The 13793-nt window shown below is 40.4% G+C and overlaps 1 protein-coding gene across 12 annotated transcripts in view; it reads left to right on the top strand.

Moving 5' to 3' along the window:
* AKAP13 (A-kinase anchoring protein 13) overlaps positions 1–13793 on the top strand; it is a 224658-nt gene that overhangs the window by 69870 nt on the left and 140995 nt on the right. For all 12 annotated transcript variants that reach the window (XM_037396022.1, XM_037396024.1, XM_037396025.1 and 9 more), the window contains exon 5: positions 13384–13531. In XM_037396022.1, coding sequence (XP_037251919.1) covers positions 13384–13531 — 148 coding nt within the window. The remainder of the gene's footprint in view (positions 1–13383; positions 13532–13793) is intronic.

A 13793-nucleotide genomic window follows, 5' to 3' on the forward strand; every position in this document is an offset into this window, starting at 1 on the left:
GCTGTCACTTGGCTGGATTGAGTGTATCTCATTTCCCCTGCTGCTGTTCTCATGGGTTGTTTTCTTCCCAGTGTGTAATAATACGGATCGTGCTTTACAAAGTCTTTGGTGCAACTGTGGTTATTCTGTTCAAAAGAAGGTCTTTTCTGAATACAAGGTTCTTAAGATAACATGGATTTCTTCAGCTGCATTTTGCTACAGGATGTGCAAAAAAAGTCCATGTGGCTGGACAGGCCTGTGGTTGCCTGCCTCAGACTGTAGTCAGGAACACCTATTGATGCACAGGTGGTGGATTAAATCTGAATCTGGTTTTACCCACATTACTCTTGTATTTCAGTGCTGTCCTGTTGATACGAGGACTCTTATCAGGCACAGTATAGTGGATGAAGGATGTGTTTCAAAACTTATTTCTGATCTGCCTGGAGCTTTGTGCTCAGGAAGCCCAGAGTCTCAAAGCTGAAGGACCAAATTGTTCTGTTTGCTGGCATGGCTGGGGTGGAATGAGAGGGTGGCAGAAGTCTTTGGGAGGTGGGAAGTCAGGAGCTTCAGTTTTGTTTGGTTTATTAAATACTTGCAGTGACTTTGCTGATCATCGCCTTTTCATAAAAGTTGCATTTCTCTACCAACAAAAGTCAAAATTTCATCTTTGGTATTGTAAGGTACTTCCCAGCTATTGTCAATGTGTTGATGATCTGGAATATCTAGATCATCGAGGCGTATGCAGATAGGAGGGGAAAAAAAGGGTTAACAATGCTCTAAACAATGGAGGCTTATAACTAAGTGATCTTTTGTATTGTTGCGATTCATTAAGTTCTCATTTATAAGTGAAATAATTTAAATTAGTTACTTAGCTTAAACTCAACTGTTGCTAACATCCAGGCAAGAGAAAGAAAATGGGAAAGAGCTTTGTAAAGGTGATGTTTTGATCTTCTTATAAAATGTTACCATTAATTGAGAGTCCAGCAGAGTATTCAGCAGGAGATTTAATTACGAAAGGATCAAGGATCACAAGCTGTGACCTTATTTCTAACCAAACTTTAATAAATACAGAGTGCACGTGAGTGAATGATCAAGGCCGAGTCTTCAGCTGCATACAATGTCCTGAAAAATCTTAATCCAGAAGTGACCTGCATAGCTTCTGATTCAGCCTCTGCTAGCTATAGGATCTTTATAGTGTTATTGATTGTTCTTCTAACCCAGTGGCATCTCCTGCCACTCTGAAATCAATGTTGTTTTTTCTAGAAGAATAACCTGTGAGCAGTATCGGGTATGAGTGTGTTGGAAAAGGACCGGGGTGACATGCAGGGAATGAGTTGGGAAGCGTTAAGTGTCATCTCTTGATTACTGCCAAGGCTAGAACCTTAGATCTGCCTTTAAGATGGGGATGTTTTTTTCATGGTGATAATGATCAGTGGGTGTGAAATGGAAAAGATTAGCAGCTGGAGAAGGATGATGTATTGCTGCAGACTTTTTTCCTTTTTCCTTTTGGATTAAAAGGAACAAACTTGTTTTAAATCACAGCACTCCTCCTCTGCATGGTTTGTCTAAGGTGTGCCCACGTTATTTGGAGTGACAAACCCAAATGTGTCATAGCTGGTGATTGCATGGGAGGGCAAACACTTAATTGATAAAAATGCTCCCATTGACTTTGGTCTTTAATCAGGTCTGTGGATGGAGTCTTGTATAAACTGCCACTTATGAGCTGTGTAACCTGCAGAGTTTCCCAAGGAGGGTTTTGATAGAGATGAGAGCTCCCACTTCCAAGCCAAAATGTCATGCAACTTAATGAAGTGTGAACTTCAAAAGCCTCAGAAAGAATGCATTGACCCTCTCTTAATATAACCTGGGTTTTGGGTACAGTAGGTCCTCTCTTCTGTTAATGAACGAAGTACTCTTGTAGATTTCCCAGTGTATCCTGCTTTCAAATGGGAAGAAAAGGATAATGCTTATAATTTTTTTTCTCCCATTTAAATATTTCACACAGAATGGTGCCCTATTGAAGTGCATTGTGTATTCCTGAGAAGAAAAGAATTGCAATAACCTCTGATGTTTGTGTTTTAAGAAAAAAACATCTTCCGAATAAATATGAAAGAAAAAAGTTCACAAAACTGAGACCTTGAGGCTTGTGGCAGCAGTGTCTGTCCCAAGTGCTGTGGCTCCCTGTGTCCTTGAGTGCAGCAAGGTGGTGTGCAGGCATGCCTGCCTGGCAGCCGGCTTGTTACCGGGGCTGAAACCATCTCAGGTGTGACTTGTGCACTATTGTGTTCTAGATAATTAATGATCTTCAGGAATCTCTACCAAGGGGACAAAAGGACAAAATGAAATACCTTTATAAACCTACAGTAAAACGTTGTCATGAGGTTGGAAGCTGTGGGTTAGTTACTTTTCTACTAATACTGACTGTTTGCTTTGTGGCATCTATGGTGACAAAGGCCACTGGGATGCCTGAGTATCTGAGATCACTCCAACAGAAAAAGTAGAACATGCCTTGCATGCTTTTGATGTGGGGATTTCTCACGAAAATCACTATACAGAAGCCCTGTCTTTCTTTCTCTTGAGGTCCTTAGGCAAGAAGAGAATCAGTCTTGATGTTTAGTTCATCTCTGTGGTGAGAGGATCTGATAAACCTCTTGTCTTTTATTTGTTGGGTACTTGATTTCTTCTTAAAGACAAACTAGTTTTCTGCCCCACCTTTGAAATGTCTTTGAATTATGAATGAGTGGAAGGCCTCTGAGCACCTTTTACAAATAAAATATTTGTTTGTGTTGCTTGTGGAAGAACCTGCTTCTTGGTTGGTTTTAAGAAAGTTAGTTGGGGCGCCTGAATAAACTGATTTTTTGAGAGGAGCGTATTGCAACATGTCTGGTTCTGCTTTCACTCTGCAGGCAAAATAGTTTCCTCACTAAACTGTGCTTGACCTCATCTTTTTAAGTTTTTGTTGCTTAGGTCCTTGATTCAGATTTCTTTTATCCACTTCCCAAATTCTGGGAATCAAGATCATGTAAGAAGCCATTCTTTCTGTTGAAATGGGCATCTAGCAGCTGCCACCTGAGCTCTGCACCATCCCCTGTCAAGCCACCTGCTGTTTATCAGTTTCCAGGTACCTAAATGAAGACTTTGGGATGCACAGTGTTGTTGTCCTGGGGCTGTTCACTTGGCTTGCTCCTCTCAAGCCATTTGTTCACTAGCCCATGAGATCTGTGTGATGTTAGTATAGGACTCTTTGTGAAATGGTCACTCCTGTGCATTTACTGAAGGCAGTTTTGGCTGAAGAAGTTGACCACCTGACCATTAGCGTCGCCTTCCTTCAGAATAAGGCATTGATTAAATTGCAGTTCAGAGGCCCTTTCTCAACTTCTCTTCCATATTATCTGAAACTAAAAATGCTGGTGATTTGGGTTCAGAGTCCTCCTCCTATAATTATCTGTTAGATCTTCCCTTCTGTAATCCTGTTTTGTGGGTATGAATGTGCTGGTAAACCATAAATGGTCTAGCTTGAAGTCTGGAGCACTTGTCTGGAATTGTGCCCTTAACTCACCAGTACTTAGCAGCATTGCATGAGAATTTAAGTAATAAGACTTCTAGAAGAAAAGGGCAGGAGCTGGTACAGGGCAGGGGTGGGAAAGCAGAGGAGGCAAGGATCTCCTTTTTTTGGGGTGCTATTATATTGCTGCAGCCTGTTTTCTGAAACTGCAAAAGGAATCCTTATATTCTCACAGTAAGAGTGTTAGTAAAACTGGATGAAATGATGTATATGTTTTGGGCTCTGAATTTAGTGTTCTTTGTTTCTTGTGGTAGCTGCTGATCTGGTTAATATCTGGAAAGCTGCTAAGATAGTGTCCCATTCCCAGCCTTGACTGGCAGTATTGCCTGCCCTCTTCCCAGGAGGAATGAGCAATGGAGATCAGGACTTGATATTTAACAGGATGAAAATACCCTTCAACTACTCTTCTGCTATGGAATGTATTTATATAGAGAGTTCGTAAATATTCTAAAGTTTCCTTTAGAATGACCAAACAAGTTTCCCATCTCATTCATCAGGATAATGTCCCTGCTTTATTTCCTGTAACAACGTGCTGACAGTCATTCTGTTAGACCAGGGGCAGTCCTGACAGCAAAGGTGATGTGAGAGTAGTGGTTATGAAGATGTCTATTTGATGAAGGAATGATGTTTCCAAATAACCTCTCAAATCTCCTGCACTCTACCTGCAGTGCCTCCTGTCTGCTTCTGAAGGGTGTGCTGCATGTGGTGTCTCTGCAAATGCGCATCCTCCGCCTTGCTCAGTAAAGCAATTCCATATTGTGCTTTAAGTGGAAATTAAAAGACATTGTGATTAATTGTTCTGTGCGAAGATCGATGCAGTGCACTGCCATCAAGTGGCAGTTCTGTTGCAGGACACATTTTCAGTGCTGCTTTCTGCAGGCTGCCTGTGTTTGTTTTTTTGCTTCAAAGTGTTTCTTCTAAGCATTGCAAAAGTTTCACCTGCCTAGTAATTGTGGTTGTGGGGGGTACTTCTTCAGTAAGACAATAGTTAATAATCGTTTCTATTCTCTAATGGCAAAAAATGTCACTTTAAAAAAGTGCCTCAGGCATTATGGTAGCTCTGAATACTGTAGCTGTGAAATACTTCAAGACTGGTGAGGATATTTTGCAGCTGACAGGAAAATGAGGACTCAAACATATTCTGAGCTCTGTCTCTTTGAGGGTTTTGCTGTACTGTAGAGGAGGCTGAAGTACCAGGAAGACACCATCCTTCTGCTCTCTTATGCCTTTGGATGTTAGTGTTCAAACCTGGTTTTTTTGTTTTTTCATTTAGACACCTCAAGGCTATTTGTGAAAATACTCCAGTGATAAGAGTTTGTTTCAAATAATGTGTCATCATATGTACTCCATCTTCCAGGAATTGTGACTCTCTCTGCCTCTCTGGTACAAAGAGAACAGCTGAATTCGTTAGGCACTGAATACATTCAGACTGCCTGCTATTTCTCCCAAGCACTACAATTTTGTTGTTAATGCTATGGCAGTAATTAGCAGGAAATACTATCAATCACTCTAGCAGCTGGTAATAAAATTATCTGCTTTGGTTCTCTCACAGTATAGTGAAGAACAGAAGCCCATTTCACCCAAACAATAAAATTATTATAGTAATTGTTGCCTGGGTGTTTGCATGTAACATAAATGATTGGATGGCACTTTTCTTGTCCTTTCTCTTTTTCTCCCTAACTTTGATTTTTGCCATTTTGCTATTAATTTCATTGTTAATTTCATAATGTCTTCCTCGATGGTAAATTTTTTTAGAAATGACCTTGGCTGTTCAGTTTTGTGAAGGTTGTCTGCATAGCATAGTCTGGCACCAAAACAGATGCACTAAGCATGCTCTGAACAAGTGTTGGTAACCTAAGTGCTGCAGAGCATGTGGAGCCCCGTGCTAAGGCAATGATACAGCTAAATTAGCTATTAACAGCCCAATCTAATAACTCTCCTGGCTCTGTGTAGCAAAGTTGTATGCCATGAAGATGTACTCTTAAAGATAAATCATGTGTCTGTCTCAACACTAATGTGATCCTGTTACTTTGATGGGTTTCTGTTAGCAGTCTATGCAGAGCTCCTTCAAGCTGCCTGGATTAACATGTGTGTAATACTTATAATAGCATCTTGACACTCAATAAAGATTCATCTCTGAGCTGATTGATTTGGAGACCAACAGAGACACATTCTGCCAAAGGATGTGGGCTACTAATAATGGATTTCTTCAAGCGTACCCATTTCTGCAGGAGTTTGCAGTGCTCACACTGATTCAGAGTATGAAGTTCACCCCTTGCTCTCCTCCAACCATTTGTCTCTTCGCGAATAAACCTTGCTGCAGGATTAGACACATGGACTGGCTTGGCATGTGGTGTGGCTGTGAGATTGCATTAATAAATCAGCTGTAGTGATGCTGGCTCTGCAGGTAGGTATGTTGGGGGTATCCATTCTGTGTTTTTTAGCACAGGTTGCACTCAGGATGGATCTGTGGGAACCAGCTTGGGCCTGGAGACGATAGTTCAGGGCTGTTTATCACAGATGTTCATGTTTTCCCACATATTCCTTTTATCCAAATGGTCTTAACTAAATGGTCTTTTGACTCTGCATCCCTACTTTGCCCTGGGTCAACTTTTTATTCATCAGCGTGCTAAGCTAATCTTATTTTTGGACTAACTTCTTTCTCACCTTTGGGGAAAGAAAGTGGAGGAGAGAATGAAGTTACTTTGCATATATATCAGTGTTTCAGTCATGGCTTTTTGTGGCTAGCATTGGAAGAAGAGATCACTTGGCTCAGTGCAGTGTTAATGAAATACAGAAGGTATCACCTCGAGCTGCGATGTGGCTGGCAGAGAAACATGTACCATCATTCTGCTCTTTTGGTGGCCTGTGGGCAAGACGTTATGGTCTGTGATTGTATTTTCCTAGGAGTAAGAGATCACTTTGCAAAATTCTGTCTTTCTCATCGCAGAGTGGCTCAGTGTCCATGCTGTTAACGTGAAACCTTTCACTGGCAGAAATAATAGCATTGCTGTTAATTTAAAAGGGAAATAAAGTTAGGTTTGGAGATTTATTTTTATTTATTCTAAACCATTGGAGTAATCCTTGTTGTCATCTTTTGTGATTTTTTTCCTTTAATTTATTTATAGAAAACAAAAAACATCTCTGCTTCATGCTCCTTTAAGATCAAGGACTTTGAAGTCATTGACTGTGAAAAAGGACCCAAATCTACCCCAAACCTGGCAGCTTGCCATTCTATTTGTTTCTGGAGTCTCTCCCTGGAGGTTTTATCTGCAGGAGGTTGCAACACTCCAGCCAAATGACATCCATCTTTCTCCACACTCCTGACCCAGGTCACTGCCTTTATCAAGGGGGATATCTCCAGGCGAGGAGGGATTTCTAGAGCTGCTCGTGTTCAGACAGATTTCACAGCCCTACCTTTGTTTCTGGGGACTGGAGTTTTGCAGAATAAACTGTTTGATGTGATCTTTCTCTGAAATGCTCCTCTGAGTCAATACATACTGGTGAAATTGAAGAGATCTGTAATGACTGTTGTTATCTCACTGTAACAGATACCTCTGACCTTCTCCCATGGTCCATTCCTTTTATATATATGTGCTGGGAGCTTGCAGGGTAAATGGACAGATCTGCAAAAGGGGATGCATCTTTCAAGCTGCATTGTTGCAGCATCTGTGAGTAAAGTACCAGGAGGCAACTCAGAAGCCCAAATACTGTTCCCATGAGAGAAAATACCCTCCAGATTGTGAGGTTTGCTGGCAAACTCACCCCATGCTGAGGCAGAGAGAGAAGGGGACTCAGCTGGATATTTTGGAGGTAGGACCCATCTCCAGATTCCACCCTTCAGGGTTAAGCTGCTTGTCTGCTTCTGTTAACTTGGGGATAGCAGCCTGGAAGAGTTTGTTGGATGCAGGTTAGTTTCTTGCTGTGGAAAGAAGAGCATCCCTTGGTTTTATGAGCCAGCAGTGATAGTGCTTGGTGCCTGTGTTGCAGCTGACTCACTGGAGTGCTTAGACCAGGAAAAACTGGGATCCAAGCCTTTCTCAATCAAAAGGGTTATTCCAGGAGATAAGCACTGTTATGTTTGCTCTAAAAATAGTTGCCCAAACCCCCACGTCCTTTTGCAGTCGGGAGCCTGTGTGCTGCACCTGGTTTTGTTCTGCGTGGAGATGTCCATGTGCTGTGGGTGTCCTTTCCAGCTGTGGTTCTCTGGGGGGTTAAACATGTGTTTGCACCACCTGGAAGTAACTTTTGATGGGAGGGATCTTCCAAGATACTCAGCTGAGTTGGGGACACTGTCTGGGAGCAAAGGTTTAGCTGTTGATCTTGTGTACTTGCAAAGGTAGATGGTAATGGATCATCAAGCATCTAAACAGTTATATTTTACTTTTTCTCTTGTGGCATGATTTCTGGCACATTTTCTAAAGCTGCCTTACAGTTGCCTTTTCCATCCTCTAGCTCATTTCAGAGTATTCTGGAGTTCTCAATCTGAGGTCGAATTGTCTCAACTTTCCCTTTGATTTTGTCTAACTTAATTATTGTTGGTCCTGCACACTTTCCAAAGAAAACGTTATATGATTGAAAAGCCAGCTTTTCCTTTAAAAGCCATTTGGATGAAAAATACTCTGTGTTTGAACCACAGTTCCCATTTCACTACTGGGGAAGCTCAAAGTGTAGGGATGTGAAAGGACTTGTCTTCTGCTGTAATTACAGCTCAATCCTGTGTACTCTGTTGAGCAGTAGTTGGGGCAACAGCAAGTCAAACTTATCTAAAAAATGAGTAAATAAAGGTACCAACGAGCCCAAACTCCTTGAAGGAGGAGGAAGAAACCACAGCTGTGATTTTGTGCTGTCCTGGGTACAGTGAAGCTCTCTTGGGGAGTTATTTAGAGCTTCCCAAAGGGGAGGGAGCATATTTCTCCTTTTGTGTCCCAACATAATGTTATAAGCAGTGACCCAACAAGCACCTGATTCGTGTTATGAATAGAGGAAACAAAAGAAAACTTGTTACAGTGGCAAGTTACATTTACTCATCTAATCCAGCACCTAACCCAGCCTCTTCAATGAATCATCATAAAACACCGACACTACAACAGCTCCTAGAAGGAAATGCATTGGGAGGAAGGTTTCTTTCCTTGCATGTGAATCTCTAACCCATCTGACCCATGGACTTTCCATTTAGTAGCCAGAGATGGCAATGGTTGTCAGCAGGAATTTTACATTTCTGTGTGGAACACATTCACAATTACTGGTTGTTAGTGTTTTCTTGTTAAAAGCAGAATGTTGAAGTAATGCTTGAGTGCTTCAGTATCACTGTCTAACAACACTTCATTTTTTTTAAAGTATTTTTAGACTGAGGGGGAGGGGGCGGATCAGGGTGGGTGGTTACTGGTTTAGTTAATGTACTTCAAAATTCCCATTATGAACTATGCGGGGAAAACCAGTTTAGAAATCACATGTTTCAGATACAAAAATACGGCTTGCCCCCTTTTTTTTTTTTAGTTGGTTTTTTTTTTTTTTTTTTTTTTTTGGGGGGGGTGGGGTGGGTGGGTTAGAAACTTCAAAATTTGTTAGCCAGCATACTAAGAATATTTTTTCCCATCATAGTCCATTGCAGAGAAATGTACCTGTTGCTGCTAGAGCTGATATCCCTCAGGGAGAACTCCCCCTGCCAGCTAAACTCATGGTTTTCATCTTGAGTTTTTGAATTCTGCATTTGCTGGGGTTGTCCTCATGGTCTCAAATGATAACCAGTTTCCTGAAACCAGACAGATTTCCACGGCCTGAAGTGGAAAAAATAAATGTCTTTACATGCTTAAAACAATTATTTTGTTTTTGGAAGGTTAATAATACTGTTGAGCTAATAACATAAGTGATCTTAATTCTTCTGAACTTAAACAATGTATTCACTTTTTCACTTCCAAATATTGCTGAGGTCATCTATCGGGAAAAAAAAAAAAAAGCCTTTGAAGGTAAATAATTAATTTTAACAGGCACAGACACCAAGTCTGAAAAATTAGAAATGATTACTCAGGGTTGCTCATAATATTCCTACACACAATTTGCGTGCCTTTAACTGCAGCATTGGAAAAACAAATACCTAAAAAGATAGAGTTGTCCTAATGCCAGCAAAATATGCTGACAAACAGATGCATTGTCTATCTAGTTTCAATTTTTAGACCTAGTAACAGCATTTGGGCAATTTTAGAGTTAATTGCATTCTGCTGCCTTAACTAAGCTCAAGGTTCAGAAATGTGCTACTCTGAAACAATTCACAAAAGGATTTTATAGTAGTTTAAAGCCCAAGGTCAGGTTTGGCTTTTTCCAGTGCACCCTGGTGAGGCAGACCTGCTTTCTCCCTGCAGTTTGAGAAAGGGAATATTTTTGGAGGAAAGAGCCACATCTACCTTCTTTACGTCCCATTACAGCTCTCTGAAGCCAGAGATTTTCAGATATGAACGAGGGAGAGGGTGACCTCTTTCATGAATGGACCAAAATGGAATGTTTTCATTTCCAATGGGCTTTAAGCCAAGTAAATATTAGTCGATCCAAACTAGTTTTGAAATTAAATTATTCTTATTTGTTGGAGCATTCCAGAGAATGGCTTTGATCTGTCTGTACTTTCACCAAAGGGATATTGGCAGGCTGGCCTCCCATTTCTAGCCATTCGGGATGAAAGAGGGGTTATAATAACCACCTTGTGTGGCAGTGATACTGAACAGATGACATTTTTTGGACAATATTAAATGAATAAAGGTAAACATACTTCAATTAAAATGTTTTTGGAGGCTGAATGCAATAGGGCTGTTGGAGACTTCTATGTGGGCTGGAGGAATTTGGCTGTGTTTGTTACTGGTTTTCTTTAACTCCAAAAATGTTGGAAAGAGAAGAGTTTGTTCTGTGCATTATTTCTTTTTCAAATAAATATGTTGTTTGACTATAACTACTTAAAATCAAGTTAAAGTTGGCAGTGGATAACTAAATTGTTAATGACTGGGAAGTAGAGATGTGTGTTGAAAGAGGTCTCTCTTATTTAGTGTAAGTAAACTGAAGCACGCAGCAATTAAGTGGTACATTGTTAGTCTTGCTGAAGATATTTGGAGACAACTTAAAACTTTAAGTGAAAAAAAAAACCAAACCAACAAAACAAACAACCCCGCTCAGTTGTCGTAGTAAGGATATTGGGTGTCCCCCTTCAGTTTTTTGCTGAAGGGTCCTCCAGAGGAAGAGAGGAGGAGGAGGGAACAGGCTTGTGGAGACCATCCTACCATAAAGTGCTGCTTAGAAGACTCTTTAGCTGTGTCTAAACTGATATCAGCAGATGACAATTTGTGCTCTGCATAGACTTAAACAATAATTGAAATAAACTGAATTGAAATATAAAGAGTGAAGTAATTTGGTTGGAAATGACTGCTGCAGGTCATGTGATTTGACCACCTTCCAAAGCAAGGCCACCTTCAAAATTGGGTCAGGTGTCTGTATAAGAAGTTCAGCTATCTTTTTTGAAGTCCTGGCTTAGATTTCAGGTCATGTGGAACCTCTGGTGTTGAGGTTTCTTACATGTGTTTATATGGGTTTTGTCAATAACAAAACATACAAACGTACAAATTAGCTCTTGCAATAATGCTGCAAATTAAATTGCTTTTCCTTGAAATGTGAGCAGTTTGCATGGATAGACAGGTGTCTTCTCATGTGCGGATTTGCTTTCCTTTCACAGGAATTGGACTAGCTGTACTTGATTTCTGAGTTAAAAGAAAAATCTCCTTTTACAGATACCACATTAAACAATCAGCCCTGTTGATGAGCATCCTGAAATGTCACCTTTAAGTCCATTTAAGTACTTTGTATGTTCATGCCTTAAGGGAGGAGCAGTTTGAACAAGGACGGATATGAAAATGAAAGCACAAAGGGTTTGTAGGTTAAAACTTCAGCTTTTGTTTTTTTGAACATCCGCTTAAAACTGGATCCATTTGCTTGAAATGGAATATTTAGTTTTCAGCTCAGCATGTGAACTGGTCATGCTTGAATTTAAAGCTTGATTTATTTCTTTCTGCACCTGTTTTTATTTTAACACTGACTATATACAAGATAGACTTTTGCTACATGGTTCCTTTCTCCCCAGCTGGAAGTCTGGTCTGATGCTATTATGTGAGACCTTCCTAAAACATATGTAACTCTGCAACCTCTGGAAATGCAAACTGGACTCACTGCACCATTTATCTTTTTTGAATTAATGGTTTTCTTTCCTGTGTGTTATAAGACTGACACATATATTTGTTTTTAAGACCAGGGGCTGGTTGTGTACTGCACTGCAAAACCTTGTTTCTATCAAAACAAGGTGCAATCCTGCCTCTGGCAAGAGGGACCAGACAGGGCAGATCAGAGGAGGTGTAAAAGGAGCTGAGATGAGGGAGAATGAGGGGATACTGGAGAAGGGAGCATGGGATGCGATGCTAATGTGGCACGGGTGTATGGGAGGGCATGGAAGTGGGGGGATTTTTCTGCAATAATTATATCTGACAAAGAGAAAGGATGAACTGAGTCCTCTTAAGGAGAGGGTTTTAAATGAAATGACATGCATATTCCATTTGGTATGCAAATCAGAATTACATAATCTGCAAAAAGAATCTTTTCCAGATCCACAGCCTTAACCATATGCTCAATGACGTGGTGTCAAAGAGCTGGCTCATGCAGCTGCAGTGTAAAACTGGGGCGTCCGAGTGGTTTTGATCTTGATGGAAAAGGGGCAGAAGGTCAGGTCACATTCCTCTGTTCTCAGTGTCTCGTAGTTTATATAATGCTTTGGGCAGATAAATGATGTATGGTGAGATCAAATGAAAACACATTTAGTTCTGTAGTAACTAAAAGCCATCCTCCTTCCTTGCTTTCCTTTTCCCATGGAAAATTGGAGGTGGTGGATATTGCTCCTGTTCTTGTCCATGCAGATGTATGAATTTCAGGTGTATTTACTGTATCCTATGATAACCGTGTGTGACCTTCATGAACATGATTTTTGCTGATAGCAAAGGTGTGCAAAATGATAGAATATACTGATATACTGTAACAAAGCCTCCCTAAAACTAAGCAGGAGCGTTCAGCCAACAGATCATGACAGATTTCAGGGTTTGAAAACCTGCTGGTTTTGGTAATGTACAGAGCTTTTCACCAAGACATAAGCTTTGTAGAGGAGTGAGAAGAGCTACTGCTGTCTGTACAGCCACAGTTTTTTGTTTTTTTTTCTAAGGAAGGTGGAAAAAATCTCGGTGGGTATGAAACTTCAAAATCTGTGTGTTTTTGGATTGCAGATGAGAGATGTGTTCAGCGATTAAGTTGGTTACACTGGAACTATAAACACAATGGCTAGCTTGGACAGGGGAGCTGTGAATGCTCAAGCAAAAATAAGGAAAATTATTAAAATTTATGAAGGCGGAGGCAATTTTACGCCACTATTTCAATTCTGTTGTTTTAGCTATCTGTATGTGGGGGGAGATGTGTATTTATGCATGTGTGTGTATAAAAAAAAACTGTGTGGGGTACATGCTTGTGTTTGTCAGACTTGGTGTGATTTCACCATATTAGGTGGCTATTTTGAATATACCCTTGAGATTTCTACATATCTCTTCCCAGAGCTGCACTCAACATATTTTCTAGCTGGTTGGCTGGCTGTGATGCTAAGAGGCATGATAAGGATGACTTGTATATCTGAAAATTAGGATGGGCCCCAAGTCATGTGAACGGACTATATGAACAGGGAGCAGGAGCCTTGTTACGTAGAATTTTTTTTTCTGTGATGCAGTTCTTGCAAGTGTAAACCTAACTATTTTTGTTGTCCTGTTTTCTAGGGTGACTCTGTTATTACAGTGCAGCTGACTGAGGAAGATAAAGTTGAAGATGATGTAGTTTTCTACTTGGTCTTCACTGGGTCAACTGTCCAACACTGCACAAGCACAAGAAAGATTAATCCTGGGAGTCTGGAGACAATTTCTCCTGGTAAACAATTGCCTTTCTTCGCATATCAGTGTGTTAGTCTATGAAATGTGGTTAATTCAACGGATGTGAATATAATGCTGTTTTGTTGGTTGTCTTTTTCCTCATTTACACACTCATAGAGATAGCCTAGAAGGCACGGTTTGGATGGCTGTTTTTGCCTTTTAAAAAATCTCTCGCTTAATTTTGCTAGTTATATAACTGAGAATGCAATAATTTAATGTGTAACTATGGGATTCTCGTGTAGAAAATACACAGTTAAATT

This window comes from Falco rusticolus, chromosome 7, assembly GCF_015220075.1.
Source record: "Falco rusticolus isolate bFalRus1 chromosome 7, bFalRus1.pri, whole genome shotgun sequence".
Lineage (NCBI taxonomy): Eukaryota > Metazoa > Chordata > Aves > Falconiformes > Falconidae > Falco > Falco rusticolus.